Genomic DNA, 17,365 nt, shown 5'->3' with positions numbered 1-17,365 from the left:
TACTATCAGAAAATAGGACGCTCAAATGTTATGGCACACTGTGACAAAGGAGTTACTTAAATGATCATTTATGGCTCCCTTATGACACGCCTCTTAGAAGGCTACACTCTGGCAAAGTGGTTGTTATGATAAATCATTAGAATGAAAATGAGGAATTTCAAGGGTTATGGAATAAGATAGCTATGGAGATATCCTGGAGAGATTAAAGCAAGGAAATGATATGCCCGGGGTTTAACATTATCAGTTCGAAAAAGTTCAGAGAACCAGGGAGCTTCCATGACCACTCTAAGATAATCTTTTATCTCTTGTGGTCTCAGAGTTGATGTAACCTCAAATCAGATAGAATCTGATCCAATGGGTTACCAGGTTTACAGTATAAGCCTAATTCATGTGTAGTTATCTCTTTTAAGTGAACATGAGGACACTGGTTTGGAAGGAGACCCTGTGAACTGTGATGGGACATTTGAATGTGTTGAGTTGAATTTGAATACTCTAAATCCTTAGCCCATGCAACCTCTCCTTCAGCAGAAGCAGCTCCCTTCCCCTGTCCCATGAGGTTGGCTGTAGTTTGTGGGAGACATGTGAGTTACTTTACTTGAGGTGAATAACTTATGAAGTCTCTCCAGACTCCACACTTTAAGCATTCTTCTTTGACCCCCAGCCTATTGTAAGCACATCCCAGAAGCCAAGGACAAGTTGGACTTAGAAAGTGAAGATTGACATACCAAAAGATTTTGCTCTTTTAGATAAACAGAAACCCAAGGAAATTGTGCAGGAACAATTTCTGAGCGTGCTAGACCAGGAGGAGAGACTAGAACTTGGATTGGGCAAAGCTCATTAATACAGGTTTCTGGATTCAGTGTGCTAGCTCAAGCAGTAGTTTGCCAGATTGTTGACTGAATCCAGACTCAATGTTGCCTTAGGCTAAATAAAGTTGAGAGGGTAATCCTAATGGGTACTGATTGAGTCACTGAAGGGGTAGATCACGAGGAACATGGCCATTGTGTTGTAGAGCTGCAATGGACCTGTGGTGGATACTGTAGATTGACTTGCTCAACCTCCATTCAATTCCCCCTTCATTGGTGTGTTCCTGGAAAGCAGAGACTGAAAAGCTTACAATAACATCTCTCATCTCCTTCACGGCCAGGATGGGGTGCACTCACAGATATTGTGGCTGCTAGAAGAAAGGTGGAGATCATTTTCCTGCTGGTATGTCTAAAACAGAGCCGCCGTGTTAAGAGGCAATCACGGCAGCGGCAGGGCAATTTGGGTACCAGCAACTTTGTGGGTGCGAAGAGGCAGCTGTGCTAGTGGTAAGGGCGGCAGGATCAGCAGTGGTGGTGGTAGCCACTGTCTCAGTCTCTGGATTGCAGCTGTGTTGGTGCGCTGTTGGATTCAATGGCACCAAGGGGAGCCTTGCGGACGCCCAGTCCCAGCCAGACTGGGAATTTTTAAGTATCTGATTTCTGCTTAACATACCTAGAATGGGTTCTGTTTTATGCATTAAAACCCTGATAGATACAGAGACCCTTTGAATTATTGGATTAAAATATGGTTTAAGTGTGATTGGACATTTACAGCATTTTGGGAGCTCAAGTGGAATCTCAAGAGTAAGAACAAAGCAGTGCATTTTTTCTGAAACTGAGCTTCAGTGTAGTTTAGTTTTGTGGTCTTGCTACAGAAATGATGACACTTTTCAACATTTTTCTGCATCTCCCACGTGGGTTCTGGGGACAGGGTCAGGAGCCTTACAAAATGTTCTACTCTTCTGGACTCCAGAATTATCTATTTGTATCGCTTCTTGGCCTTTTGGCTAAGATCGAGTGCAGAATTTTCTATTTGTTTCCTTGGCTGTCAGGTTTCGGTTTATGGCATTGCCTTGTCCCCCTTTCCTGGTTTGGTCGTGTTTGTTGGCTTTTTGGCAAGTTTTTATTTTTAAAAACTTGGTTCATACCTTTAGATATAAGAAAGGAGAATTTTGTGAGAGATTTTGATTCCCCCATTTTATTTTATTTAAAAAAATTTGTTTATAAAGATTTTATTTATTTATTTGTCAGAGAGAGAGAGATACACAGAGAGAGAAAGCACAAGCAGGGGCAGAGGGCAGAGAGAGAAACAGGCCCCCCGCTGAGCAAGGAGCCCGATGTGGGACTCGATCTCAGGACCCTGGGATCATGACCTGAGCCGAAGGCAGATGCATAACCAACTGAGTCACCCAGGCGCCCCTCGATTCCCCCATTTTAGCAGAGAAATTGAATATTAGCACTTAGCACTGAGAAAAGTTATACTTAGCAAATACCTACTACACTGTAGTAGGTACTTTATTTTGTCCACATAATTCTATCTGATCATTATTGTCATCTCCATTTACAGGTGGAAAAACTGCTTCTAAGAAGTTTAAGTGAAACAGATTACTAAAAATTACTAAAGAGTTAAAATAATAAAATTATTTTCACATTCTAAGTCAAATACATGATTTATCAGTTGATAGTCTACCTACAGAATTCCAACTTTTGCGTGATGTTGGCTTTAAATATCTAGTTATTACTGTTTACTACCTATTTTTCTGTTGCCTGTTTCATTTCCATTATTGAGGCTCTTACATCAGAATTGCGTGAGCTATACAAAAATTCATTAAAATAACAACCAGAAGTAGTTATTAACTGAAATTTACGTTCATTGCTTTGTTACTTATGGAATAAGTGAGAGCATTGTAAATCATTAAAATATTACTAAAAATTAATTTAAAAAACAAATTAATTTTCATATTTCTGTTATGATTTTTTATATATTTATAAATGTTATAAATAAAACAAGTAAGATAAGTCATTTGGCTCTGGCTATGTTGAGGCATTAATTATTTTTATAAGCAAGTTTGTTGTGTATCTACAGAGCAAGGGAGGAAGTGGTTTGCAAAGGTCTGAAGAATTTCTCCTTGCAGCCTGCCGGCGCCTTGTTGGCTTTGTAGGAGGGGAATGTACACACCCCATGTTCATGTTCATGTTCTGAGACATCCACCCAGACCTCAGAGAACAGCAATGGAAATCAGGTGAGGTGACAGCATTCCAGAACACAGGGCTGTTTCTGTGGTTAGTGTTTCACAGCTGCTAGGAAATTTATGAGATTAAGGGGTTGGGTCAGTGCCAGTAGATGCTGATTTTCCTTCACTCTGGTTCTTAGCAGGCCCTGTATTGAACTGAACTTTTACAAATGAACTATTTCAATGTGCTGCATTTTTACCATTAACTTACAGTGCAGTGCTTAAAATCATGGGTTTGGGGCCCTGTGCTAATCCTTTGTCCCTCACCATTGCTCTCTAATTTAAGGGGTTCACTGTATATGGCCTTGGTTGCAACATTTAGGTCCAACAAATTCACACAGTGTAGTTATTTATGCTGCTTCTCTTTTCTTTTTCTTTTTTTAAAGATTTATTTATTTGGGGTGCCTGGGTGGCTCAGTGGTTAAGCATCTGCTTTCAGCTCAGGTCATGATCCCAGGGTCCTGGGATCAAGCCCTGCATCGGGCTCCCTGCTCAGCGGGGATCCTGCTTCTCCCTCTCCCACTCCCCCCTGCTTGTGTTCTCTCTCCCGCTCACTCTCTCTCTTTCTTTCAAATAAATAAATAAAATCTTGGGAAAAAAAAGATGTATTTATTTATTTTAGAGAGAGAGAGCAAGCGGGAGTCGGGGGGTGGGGGCGGAGAAGGGCAGGGAGGGGAAGAGAGAACCTCAAGCAGACTGCCCTCTGAACATGGAGCCCTAGGCAGGGCTCAATCCCAGGACCCTGAGATCATGACCTGAGCTGAAACCAAGAGTTGGGCATTTAACTGACTGAGCCACCCAGGAGCCCCTCTTTTCTTTTTCTTAATCTATTCCTTTTCTCTCCCTTTCTACCTTATTGTACCTCAACACAACACACACACATAAAAAAAAGAGAGAGAGAAAAGAGGAGAAAAAGAGGTGATATCAGGATAGATGTGGGGAATTTTAGAATGCAGAAAGAAACGGGACAAACCTGCTTATACTTCCCCAAGATAGAACATACCTTTTCCGGGGAGATCTCTTTTTCAACAGCAACATCTTCAAACACACAAGCTTTTTAGTAATTAGCTTTTACCTTCCCTTCCGACTTCCCAAAGCATTTGCTTCTTCCCACCCATTACTTCCTCCCACCAGAAGGCAGGAACATAGAACATAAGAATTGTAGCCAAAATTGCAAAGTTGGAAACTTAGCATTTTTAAGAAAACAGCTTTTGGTATATGTGTTTCTATATTTTAATTCCTTCATTTTTAAGGACGTCTGGGGCAGTGAGCAGAATGGTTTTTCATACTTGAGTAACGATCCCACTGAAGTTTGATTCTCCGATTTCTCTTGAGGTATCCCAAGGTCGTGTAATGAGTGCTGTCCTTAAGTAACACTGGGGTAGGGGCTATGGGTTCCTATGTGTTAGTATTGCTGCATGAGTAGCATTGATGACAGATATATATGTTTACTAAAAAAGTGATTTTTCTAGCTAAAAAATGATGTAATGATGCTAGTGTTAAAAAGGAGACAGCAGGCCCCAAATGGTGTCACTGGTGCTAATCCCCACATCAGCAAACCGAGACTTAATACCTAACCTAACTGCAGTCTTAACTCCCCAGGAATGTGACCTTTAACCAGCCAACCTGAAATTTCTTGGTCAGCACTAGGAGGTAATCTGCTGATAACCCCCTTCTGTTTCTCTTAGGAGGGCAACCTTGCCTAAAACAATGCATTCTTTGTTAATAATTTCCTTTTTTTGGTTCCCTCTCTGCCTTTAGAAAACTTTCCTTTCTTTTTTTTTTAAAGATTTTATTTATTTATTTGAGAGAGAGAGAACATGAGCAGAGGAGAGGGGCAGAGGGAGAGGGAGAAGCAGACTCTCCACTGAACAGGGAGCCCAGTTCGGGACTCGATCCCAGGACTCTGGGATCATGACCTGAGCCGAAGGCAGACGCTTAACCTACTAAGCCACCCAGGTGCCCCTAGAAACCTTTCCTTTTCTATGGCTCAACAGAGCTTCTTTCTACCTGCTAGCTTGGATGCTGCTCGATTCATGAATCATTAAATAAAGCCAATTTGATCAATTTATTCAGTTGAATATTTGTTATCTAACACAGTGTGGATAAATGATGACACAGACCAAGAAAAATCTGGTGTGCGTGCTGCATGGGCTAGTAGATATTCGCTGAGTGAATGAATGAATGAATGAATGAGGCTCTATCCTCAAACACACTTCAGAGAAAACCCAGTCTCTTCTTCTACAGTAAAACTTGGGAACTGGGGCACTTATCGAAAATACAGTTTTCCAGGATCTTCTACTGGACATTCTGATTTACGTGGTCAGTAGAGGGTCTAGGGATCTATATTTTTCATAGGTGTCCCAGCTGAGTCTTAAAGCAAGGTTTGGGAGAACTGCGTTAGGAAATTCACCCTGGTCAGCTAGAGCCCTTCCCACATGCAGTGGAACACAGCTAGATTTCGTAACAGAAAAATCCTGTCAATCAGAGGAAGCATATTTCTTTTCCTTCAGCAAAGTTGCTGACTGTTAATAACGAGTAGTCCAAGCACTTAAATAAGACTAATGCAAGTGGTCCCTCATTTAAGGGCACGTTGCTTATATCTTTCTTATTACACTTACTGTAATCTGCTTCATACTATGCTTATTTATATGTGTATTTTATCTCCTTATGAGAGTATAGTAGGAAATAATCTTATAAACGTAAGCATTTTTTATATACTTCAGTGACTACAGAGTACTTTTTAGCATATTTAAAATGTGGTATAGGAAATACTAAAACATTATTTCACTTGCACCAAGTATTTGTTATAATTTAGTTTTATGGAAAAGTGAATTACACATCAATTAGAATTCTGGACAAGGTACCTCTCCCACCCATGTTCTCAGATTCTCCTGGCACTGGTGTGGGGTGCGGGGCAGGGGTGGAGGTTCAAGGGATGAGGTCTGGATGTGAATGGGAAAGGTCCAAGTTTCTTTGCTTTCTTCTTTTTTTTTAATACGTTTTTATTTATTTTAGGTAGACTCCATAGCCAACGTGGGGCTTGAACTCACGACCCTGAGATCAAGGGTCGCATGCCCCACTGACTGAGCCAGCCAGGCACGCCCCAGGTCCAAGTTTCTTGAATGCACTAATTTGCTATGGTGCTATATCAGGCTTTCCTCAAATAGTTTCCTGGGTTTCTCCATGAGAAGAGAGCTCTGTGGTGAAATATGTTTGGAAATGCTGCGTCCTATATCTCCACTTAGGATTAATAATGCATGCTGGCAGGAGGAAAGGAGAATTCAGGCATTAAAGAAATATCTTGAATTTTGTTGAATTCTTGTTATAAGACGCCATACGTTTTGGAAAGTGTTTGCTTTTGCATTTGCATAAGAAAGAGCATGCCTAGATCACTGGTTTTCAAAACGTAGATCCAGGACCAGCAGCATCAGCATCACTTGGGGACTTGGAAGAAAAGCATATTCTTGAGCCACACTCCAGAGGCACTGAATCCGAAACCCGAGATGGGGCCGAGCCATCTAGGTTTTAACAAGCCTGATCTGCTGCCTGCTCAAGTTTGAAAACCGCTGCTGTGCACTGATTAATCACTTTCTAGGTGTTCTGAATACGGCAATAAAATTGTCTGTGCATCGGAAAGTGAATCATTTCAAAATGCTAATGAGTGTGGGGTGCCTGGGTGGCTCAGTCGTTAAGCGTCTGCCTTCGGCTCAGGTCCTGATCCCAGGGTCCTGGGATCGAGCCCCGTGTGGGCCTCCTTGCTCAGCGGGAAGCCTGCTTCTCCCTCTCCCACTCCCCCTGCTTGTGCTCTCTCTCTTGCTGTGTCTCTCTCTGTCAAATAAATAAATAAAATATTAAAAAAAAAAATGTTAACAAGTGTGGTACTGATCTGCTGTGTTTGTTAAACGCAGATTCCTGGGCTCCTGTACCACCTACGAGATCAGCATTTCACGGGGTGGAGCTCAGCACTCTAGCGCCTCTCACCGGCCCGGGACAATGCTGCAGCTGGTTCTGAGACCTGGCTTCCCAAAAGTTCCCACGGATTTGCAGGAGCCACTCCTGGGTACTTTTGGTATTTGGATTTTGAATAATCAAAAGTTAAGGGACTTGAGTCTCTGAGAGGAGGCCAGAACAAAGGAGGATATAAGGATGCTGCACTGAATGGGCTCCTCTTTTATTCAAACGAAGGCATACGTCCTGTGGGTTACAGAGCAGACCTGCTTATTGACTAATGAATGAATAATTTATAAAGTTTGGATTTAGGTAAAGTGGGGCATTCCTGATTCTTAGACATTTACTCAATTCTCAGCACCCATTCTTGGGATATATGGAGAATCTTTTTCTCAGAACGTAATGATCCCCAAAGTAAAGGTGCCGGGGGCCATTAGAATCACCCTTTGGACGCTGGCTGGTCAGGCAGAACAATTCTGCCAGCTAACTATGTGACAATAGTAGTTTGCTGGAAAGAATGCAGTAGCCTCTTTGTAGGCTCTTAATACCTATGGCGGCAACTCTGAAGAAATTAAGGTGTGTGACGTTATCTTGGGCCTATTTTAAAGAAAATTAAGGCCACTAAAGAAACTGTCCTTTGTGGCCTATCTAGTAGGAAGTGCTCTGAGATGGAAGTCTTGGTGAAATTGACCCAAACATTGTTAAGCATTGTTGGATAAACAGTGAGGTTAAATTGAGGTTTGTCGGGATGCCTGGGTGGCTCAGTCGGTTAAGCGTCTGCCATCGGCTCAGGTCATGATCCCAGGGTCCTGGGATCGAGCCCCGAATCGGACTCCTTGCTCAGCAGGGAATCTGCTTCTCCGTCTGCCTGCAACTCCCCCTGCTTGTGCTCTCTCTCTCTTTCTCTGACAAATAAATAAAATCTTAAAAAAAAAAGAAATTGAGGTTTGTTGAGCAAAGGGGAAAAAAAAAGAGAGGGGCAAACCAAGAAACAGACTCTTTTTTTTTTTTTAAAGATTTTATTTATTTATTTGAGGGAGAGGATGAGAGGAGAGAGAGAGCACATGAGAGGGGGGAGGGTCAGAGGGAGAGGCAGACTCCCTGCTGAGCAGGGAGCCCGATGCGGGACTCGATCCTGGGACTCCAGGATCATGACCTGAGCCGAAGGCAGTCGCTTAACCAACTGAGCCACCCAGGGCCCCCCAAGAAACAGACTCTTGACTGTAGAGAACAAACTGATGATCACCAGACAGGAGGTGGGTGGGGGAGGGGTGAAATAGGTGATGGGGATTCAGGAGGGCACTTGTCGCGATGAGCACCAGGTGTTGTATGGAAGGGTTGAATCACAGGTGTTGAATCCATACTACACTGTATGTTAACTAACTGGAATTTAAATAAAAGCTTAAAAAAATAAACTGAGGTTTGTCTGTATAGAAAAGTCAAGGGTTCAGCCACCTAGGTAGTGCCAATGCTATTTTGAGAATAAGAGATCGAAAACCACGTATTTTTGAGCATACAATGCATGTTTGTGTATTAATACATACTCATGACCCATGTCACTTTTCCTCTTGCATTTTTAACCTTAAAAAAGGTAAGCCACCAACTTTAAATGGAATATTCTAAAGTGAGAAGAGCTAAGTTCTACACCAAACTGCCTGGCATTGCCATCATTCTGACAACTGGATAAAAAGCTGTATTTAGGAAATGAAGGGATATTTGATGTTCCAGAATTTTCAATTCAGGCTCAGTTACAAATTAAAGGAGTCCTTGAATACACTTCAAACATTCTTAACATCTTTTTAAAATTTAAAAATATATATCATCACCATCACACTCATGAATAAATACTGTGTATCTAATTCTCATAGGTTAGGAAGTGTCAAGCCAGTGACAGGAAAATATTTTGGGGTATGAGCAAAGTTTTTCTTCCCTTGAATTTTTTGCATTCTCTGTCCTTTTTCCTACAGCAGGCAGCTAAATTTTTCCACTTTCATTGCCTTGGGGAAAGGATAAGCAGAAGCTTGCAGATAACAAAAGGAGTCAAATTCTTAGCATTTGATTTTCAAAGGCCTATATTTGAGCATTGAGATTTGGAAAAACAAAAAAGGAGGGCGGGCTTTGCTGTTCCTCTGCACAAGATACCTGGACCAGAGAAGGAGAGAATGGAAGGGCCTTCTTGCCCTCCCTTTTCCCTAGGCAGCAGAATCTGGGGGAAACCAGAAACTCCTTACCTTCATTACATCTGCAAAGACCTTATTTCCAAATAAGGTCACATTCTGATGTTGTAGGTGGACATAAATTTTTAGCAGATACTAGCCTACTGTACCACTCAAAATGTATTAGAAGAGATTTCTATTTCCACTGTGGATTATAGAAATACTAACATGGAAACAGAATAACAAATGTCTTCATCCTTTTTCCTATAGACATCTTTTTCCTCTGCTAAAGTGAGGAATGTTCAAAGAAAGAGTCTACAGAGGGATGGCATCAGAGCTCAGGTCTTCATGGTAGAGGAATTCAACTTGGCTCCAATAGGGGGATGAGGTGGGTTGATGTGACTTCGACAGGGAGCCCTCTTTGTATGACCATCTGCTTATAATACAAAAGAAGGAATGCTAGCAAATTTCTAATCTGGAAATGCAGAGTTCTTTTTAAATAAGAATCTAGAGGTAGTGAATAAATGCCATAGTATCTGAGAATTTGATTCTACTTTAATATTTCATTTTTACTACTGAGTTAGCACTCAGTTTAAAATGGACATAAATGATTTCTCAGTGAAGGCCCTCACCTTTTTGTAATCCAATTCCCTCAGTATTTACCCAGATGTATTCTGCCAAGTATCTGAGAGTTTTAGCTAAAAAAGCAAAAGGTCCCACTTTTTTTGGTTTGTCATTCTTGCAACAAATACTGCTCTAATGATTCCTGAAGACTTTTTTTTTCTTTTTTCTGGTGGGGGGCTCTAGCCTGTTTGATTGCATCTGTGACAGTTCTGAGAAGAAAAATGGGTTAGTGATACATGGCAAAAACATATGTAAATTGTATGGGAATTATATCAAATGGTATAACTCCGGGGAAAAAATTGTTCATTTTCATATTGAAGTTTATCAGTAAGGATCAAAGTTATAAAAATGGTGCAATTGATTTTGACAAATGTATGTCTATATATGTCTATAAATTCTGTATTGCCCAAATATTTTAGAAAGAAAGGGATTTTTGTGAATGCAGTGGAAAACTTTAAATCTATTGCTTTTGTTTTCATTGTGTCCATGAAAAATATTCAGTGAGTAGATGTGTTATATTTTTTATACTGAGACATTTTATTTTATTTTTATATTCAGTAAACTATTCCATTATCGAGAAATTATTTTTTAAAAGAAAACTGGGAATTCAATAGCCAAATCAGAGTGCTTCTTTAAAATGCCTGTGATAATACAAAGGTTGTATTTTTTTCCCAAATATATTTAGTTCATATTCCAGTTCAATACATGAGGAATCAGTTTAATTTATTTAATGGTGTTTCATTTTTTTGGTGACTCTGCTAAATTTTATTACTACTATTTTGATTTGACTTACTTTTCCACTTTAATAATTATTATTGGTGTCAATGTTAAATAGCTTGGAGGTATTTTTTTTGGATATATCTTAAAAATTCTAATTAAGGAAAAGTAGCCCCCTTCCATTACAAAAAATTTTTTTATTTGGCAATATACTGTTAAGTCGTAAATGATCCCTCTCAAATTGATTTTTAGCTGTGGGCTTTTCTTTAATTTATATGTTAAGATACTGTATTTTATGTGATTATATTTAATGCTGCTTATTCAAATATGCATGAGGTTTACATATTTCGAAAAGAACCAACTTTCTGACTTAATTTAATTAACATTAAACAGAATATAAACATGAATATCTTAAAAATGAACAGCCAGGGGAACACAAATTACCCAGATACTGTAAAATGAGAAGGAAAAAAAAAACCCATAGCTGGTGAAGGGAATTCAGTAATAAGATGCAAGAAAAATAACTGCATTTCATCATTTTTATCACCCGGGCCCTAAAGGTGGTGGTAAAATTCTGTTATCCTTCCTGAGATGTCCCAGCCTACTCACCCATGGACAGCAACAGCATGTCAGCTGACCATGGTTGAGGTTTTGACCAGAGTTCAATTTTTTTTTTTTTAATATATTTCTAGATAGATGACTGCAACCAATGCAGTGTCAGGGTTTCTTACGGAAACAAACACATTTGATTATAATTATAATGGAGTTTGTTAGCAAGTGAGCATGCTGGCATACCATATGGAACACTTGATTCTAGTTTATTTCTACTGATGCTACTATTTCACATGTATTCCTTATTTTCTGCTCACTTGGGTGTAGGTCAGTGGTTCTCAAAATGTAGTGTGCATCAGAATGACTTGAAGAGCTTGCAGAAACATCGTTGAGCCACTGGCTGAGTTTCAGATTCAACTGGGCTGGTCCGGGCCCTGAGAACTTGCATTCTTAACAACTTCGTGGCTAATGCTGAGGGGTTTGGTCCAGAACTACACTGGGAGATTCGCTGGTCTAGATGAATTTCAGGAGAGATATATTTCTTTTCTTTTCTTAAAGATTTTATTTATTTATTCATAAGAGACAGAGAGAGAGAGAGAGGCAGAGGGAGAAGCAGGCTCCCTGCTGAGCAGGGAGCCCGATGCGGAACTCGATCCCAGGACCCTGGGATCATGACCTGAGCCGAAGGCAGACGCTTAAACATCTGAGCCACCCAGGCACCTGAGAGATATATTTCTGACATAAGACCAGTAATAGTGTAACATAGTATTTGTTACATAGACATGTTTTCATAAGAAGAGATTATGATTTCACCCATATTTCCAAAACTGGATTTGAGGGTTTTCAAATGTTGGCAATGCTGAATAAAGGAGGTTTTAAAATAGCATACTCTTTTTGGTCTAATAAAAACATTTTAATATTAATTGCTTTTCAGATGTCACTTGTATTTTTAATAATTAGTATTTTTGATTAAACAAAATGCTGTTCATTTTCATATGCCAAGATTTAAGGTCTTTATATACATCTATAGCTAGAACTTGAGTTATTTCATCTGTGACCTGAATATTTTATTTTAATGAATGAACTCCCTGCTCATGTCAGAGGTCCTTAAGACAACAAATTAGCAAAACTTTCAGAAGAGGGGCGCCTGGGTGGCTCAGTCGTTAAGCGTCTGCCTTCGGCTCAGGTCATGATCCCAGGGTCCTGGGATCGAGCCCCACATCGGGCTCTCTGCTCAGCGACAAGCCTGCTTCTCCCTCTCCCGCTCCCCCTGCTTGTGTTCCCTCTCTCACTGTCTCTCTCTCTCTCTCTCTGTGTCAAATAAATAAATAAAATCTTAAAAAAAAAAAACAAACTTTCAGAACAGATTGCCTATACTATTTTGACTCAACTTGCTTCACACTTCCCTTCATACATACAGACCAGGATTTCCCTGTTTTGAAGTCCAATCAAATATAAACAATTCCTGGGATCAAATTAAAAAGATGTAAACTCCAGAGTAACTACTGAATATAGGGGTCAATAATCTGATCTGCACAGATTGATTCCGTGATCTATCTATCTATCTATCTATTTTTCATCTATCATCTATCTATCTATCTATCTATCTATCTATCTATCTATCTATCATCTATCTATCTATAGATACCATACCATACTATAGATATAGATATAGATATAGATATAGATATAGATATAGATATAGATATAGATATAGATAGATATAGATATATGTAATTCACTTAATTCTCACAACAAATTTATTATTCCAATCTCACAAATAAGGAAAATGGGACTGAGCCAAAAAATGATTTGCCCAGGCAGGTAACAATAGATAGAAAGAGGCACTTCTAGGATCTGAGCCTGAACTTTCTGATGCCTGGTTGAGGAATCTTCCAACAATTCTGTTTCTATTTAAAGAGAAATCAAAGAAGGTAAGGAAAAGTCGTTACTGTTGTGATTATTTTTGTAAACTATTGACAATATAATAATTTTACATGAGTGAATTCGGAGTGCTAATTAGGGGAAATTGGTTCCAACTCAGGATTAAATAGTTTTTTAGGAGATTTCTGTTTTAGTCAATGACAGGGATTAGGAATCTTTTTTGCCTTTTAAAAACTATAAAACCTTTTGCAAAGGTTTGATGTTATGGACACTGTTTTCATTGAAAGTCTACATGTGCACAAATACACAGCATTTTATAGTTTCCAGGGAATTCACAGAACCCCCTGAAGATTTTCTTTCTTTTTTTTTTTTTTAAAGATTTTATTATTTATTTGACAGAGAGAGACACAGCAAGAGAGGGAACACAAGCAGGGGGAGTGGGAGAGGGAGAAGCAGGCTTCCCGCTGAGCAGAGAGCCCGATGCAGGGCTCGATCCCAGGACCCTGGGATCATGACCTGAGCCGAAGGCAGATGCTTAACGACTGAGCCACCCAGGCGCACACCCCCCCAAGATTTTCTTGAACCTCCGAGTCTACTTACAATAAAATACAAGCCACTATTCTGGGATACAAAGCCCAAGGGTGCAGTAGGGGTAGCGGTATCTATTGAGTGCCACATAGAAATTAAAAGCAACTGCTTGGGTTTTTTTCTTTGGAGGTAAAGATATTAAAATCTTTTTAACAATCAGTTTATAAACTTAATGAGGTGAGCGAAATGATAATTAAAGTCTAATTTATGAATATTGTGATAGACTTGGTTTGAGAGAGAAAAGAATAGAGGAAAAGATAAGCATGAAAGGTAAGTTGAGAGAGAGTGAAAAAAGGGATGGGGACAGTTATGGGGGCAGAATGGAAGTGGGGAGACACATGGAAACGATAAGATGGAAGGAGAGAGAATGGCCCTCATATCCACAGAGAGTTGAATAAAGACTGGGAGGGAGAAAAAGTCAAAGAGGTGGAAAAAGAAGAAACCTGTGGATGGGTGGATGGGTGGATACATCTCTAACCCGATTTTTATTCCGATTGGTATTGTTTTCACAAGCGTTAAGCCCATGCTTGTCACCAGAACTCAAATTCTAAGTATAAAGAAATAGGCCTTAATATTTTCTCTGTTATATTCTCTCTATTAAAATTCACCAAGATAATTAATCAGGATAACTAACATAATTAAGGTACAAATATACAAATCTACACAGTTTACCTTCCCCCCCAAATAAACTACAATTACATTTTCAGGAGATGTGGGAAAACTTACCCATCTCCTGACTATCCCATAATCAATAGGATACACGCACATCCACCGACCCACACACATGCACACACACATCTACTTGTATAAACATATAACTACAAAAGCAAGCGTATGGAAAAATATCATTCCTTCAAATATGAGCTGCTGTTTCAATAAGTAAATAGACAAACCATGGTTGTTCCTAGAGATATTTAAATTGTTTAACTAACAGGACTTCCTAGAGTCACCAGGTGGGGACTCTGAGTCACTGAGAGTTAATACCAATGCTTGTGGGAAAAGCAATGATAATAGCACCTGTGGTAGAATTTGCAGAAAGGGTTGCAGTCACTGCCCTCCCTCTGCCCAAGCCCCTGGCAGTGTGACTTTGCAGCCCCTCTTAGCAGTGGTAGGGGTCCATTTGACCCCTTGAAACAGGGCCAACCTTGTGACTCGCTTTGGCAAGGACGTGGGGCGAGTGCGCCATTTTTGAGCCTAGGAGTCAAGAGGCCTTGTACGCTTCCAGTTCACTCCTGGGTGCCATGTCTCTACTGCGAGAACAAGTTTGGCTTAACCTGCGGGAGGATCACTCTGGAGCTGAGTCACTCTAGTTATCCCAGGCATGACGACAAAGCTGATCCACAGATAACCGCAGATGCCTGAGAAAGTCCAACTGAGCTGAGTTGTTGACCCACCGAATGGCCAGCGAAATAGATGATTACTTCTTATGTCACTAAGTTTGTAATAATAACAGCTCGCTGATACACAAGTTAACATTTACTGAATGTTAATTACGTGTCAAGTACTGGGCTGAGCATCTTAGATACAGGATCTCACTGAATCTTTTGAAGACTGGGTGGTCACAGATACTTTTATTATTCTCATTTCACAGAGCAGAAAACAGCCATTTTTACCGTCTTCATAGCCAGAACTGAAGTCCAGATCTCCCGAGCCTGATCTCCACACTCTAATGTCATAGTGCCTCCATCTGAATTTGCTGGATGGTAAATCCTGAGAAACTTGAGTAACTAAGTATCATCACGGTGAGGATTGTTACTTTTGTTACTTGGTTTCTTTAAATTTAACACTCAAGCAGGAGCTCCCAAGCTTTTTTTTTCGCTGAGAAACTACTTTTGGTGGCAAATTTCCTGTCCCACCAAGTTTTTTCCTGCTTCCGACCAACATTTCCATTGGTGGGAAGCCCTGAAGCCACTCTCTCTATCTGAACTGCTCGCAACTTGAGAGTGGCTGGCAGTGGGCAGAACACTGTTTTCTTTTCTTCTTCTTCTTTTTTTTTTTTTAATTTGTTCAGTATTCAGGTATTTTAACAAGATAGAATATATATTTTTATATTACATATGAAAATTTATATTTATATATACTTATATCTAATATGTATTTATATATTATATTCACATATATATTTATATATATTTAAAAAATATTTTTAAAGAAAACACATATGTATAGCCATCCAAATCAAAGGCAATTTTAGCTTAAGCTCACCAGTTTAGAAAGTGTGTTTTGAGTTAACCTCCACCACCTAGAGACAATGTTCCAAACATTGAAGTGTTAACTCCTTCAAAGTGGTGCCTTAAAAAGTCTCTAATACTTTAGGGAGTGAAGACATCAAGTCCTCCTCAGTGTATTATTTAGGCAGCACTTCAAATTGTCATGCATGTTTTTGTCCTCCAAAAATAGTACCTTGTTTCTCCATGAGTGAGAAGTCTTATTATATTTACATTATTTACCAAAGCTCATTTTCCTAGTGAGTCAAATCCAACCCACTGAAGTTCTTTTATACATTTGTGTTTTTGAGGCTTCAGAAATTTGAACAAAATTCTAACTGAAAGCCAAGTTTTCCAGATATTCTAGCTGGCCGGAAGCCCTACTTGTTGGCTTTATAAGATTATAAATATGATTGTTGGTTAAGTAATAGGTAGGCTGGACTTAATTGTTCTTTTCTAGGAGGTCTCATTTGTCCTTCAGAACTGTAGTCAGCAAAAGATAAGAAAGGGCAATAGCTGTTAACACTTAACTAGCACCTGCTGTATGCCTCTTTCTTCTAATCTCTTACATATAATCTTCCCAAATTCAAAGGGTCAATTTCCAAACCCTTTCCTAACATGAGAAAAAGGAAGCAAAGAGAGGCTAAAACACATTCGCAAGACTACATCATTAGTTATCATTGTATCCGGGTTCAAACCCAGCAGTCTGGCTCCAGAGCCCATATTCTCAGTTTCTAAACCCTTCTGCCGGTAAGACGCTAACTGGACCGGTTTGCGGGATAAAAAACTATGTGCACAATCACCACTTTCCTGAAATATTGGCCGTGAGACTAACACATTGAAAAGAATGGATGCTTTAAGCTAATAAAAGAAATGTAAGATTTCCCTAAGTGACATCTATTTTGTATTTCAACTTAGTTTTCTCTTTCCCCTTTCCTCCTTATGAGATGTCTCAGCGACTTCACCTTCGCTGCATCCGCCCCGGGTCCTGCGGTGACTACGGGCAGGGGCTTCACTCACCGCAGTTGTCCTCATCTGCCTGGTTGCCACAGTCGTCCACTCCGTTGCAGTGAAGTAGCTGAGGCAGGCACTTGGTGATATTCCCACAGGGGAAATAGCCGAGGGAACACTTGACATCCTGCCCGCTCCCAGGAACCACTGATGAAGAATGAGGAGAGAAGGTTAATATAAAAACATTTCAAAAAGTGGTTTTCTCCCAGTATCCTAAAACAGGTACTCTCATTCTGGCAGGTACAGCTCTCTATATGCGAGCCCCACCTTGCTCACTAGCCTGAGGCCAACTCTTTTCCAAGAACCTCCATGCTATTGGGACGTTCTTTTCCATGTTCCCAGAAGATGCCAGGATTCTCCTTTCTTTGTCTTTTCTCATGTTGTTTCCCACGTGGAATGTCACAGATAACCATCCCCCTGCGGTTGGTTGTGGGAGCAGGGTTGGGGGGGTGGTGGTGGCGTCCCCCCTGCTCCCGCAACCAATCCTTCTTTTTCTATGACATGTCTGCCATACTTTAGAGTTGAACTCAGTTCCTTTCTTCTCTTTCAAAAACCTCTCAGCCAATCATTTTAAAAATCAGGAATTTATTGAGTTCTCACTCAGAATCAAGGTTGGTCTGGTACTAGAAGAAGAA

General features: G+C 40.1%; 1 protein-coding gene across 1 annotated transcript in view; it reads right to left on the bottom strand.

Moving 5' to 3' along the window:
* The window catches only part of RXFP1 (relaxin family peptide receptor 1), a 98,319-nt gene that overhangs the window by 43,250 nt on the left and 37,704 nt on the right, over positions 1-17,365 (bottom strand). The window contains exon 2 of the mRNA XM_032413076.1: positions 16,740-16,877. Coding sequence (XP_032268967.1) covers positions 16,740-16,877 — 138 coding nt within the window. The remainder of the gene's footprint in view (positions 1-16,739; positions 16,878-17,365) is intronic.

The sequence above is a fragment of the Phoca vitulina genome, unplaced genomic scaffold (genome assembly GCF_004348235.1).
Source record: "Phoca vitulina isolate PV1807 unplaced genomic scaffold, GSC_HSeal_1.0 scaffold14, whole genome shotgun sequence".
Taxonomy (NCBI): Eukaryota; Metazoa; Chordata; class Mammalia; order Carnivora; family Phocidae; genus Phoca; species Phoca vitulina.
The sequence above is the reverse complement of the archived record's forward strand: the minus strand, read 5'-3'. Positions and strand labels throughout refer to the sequence as shown.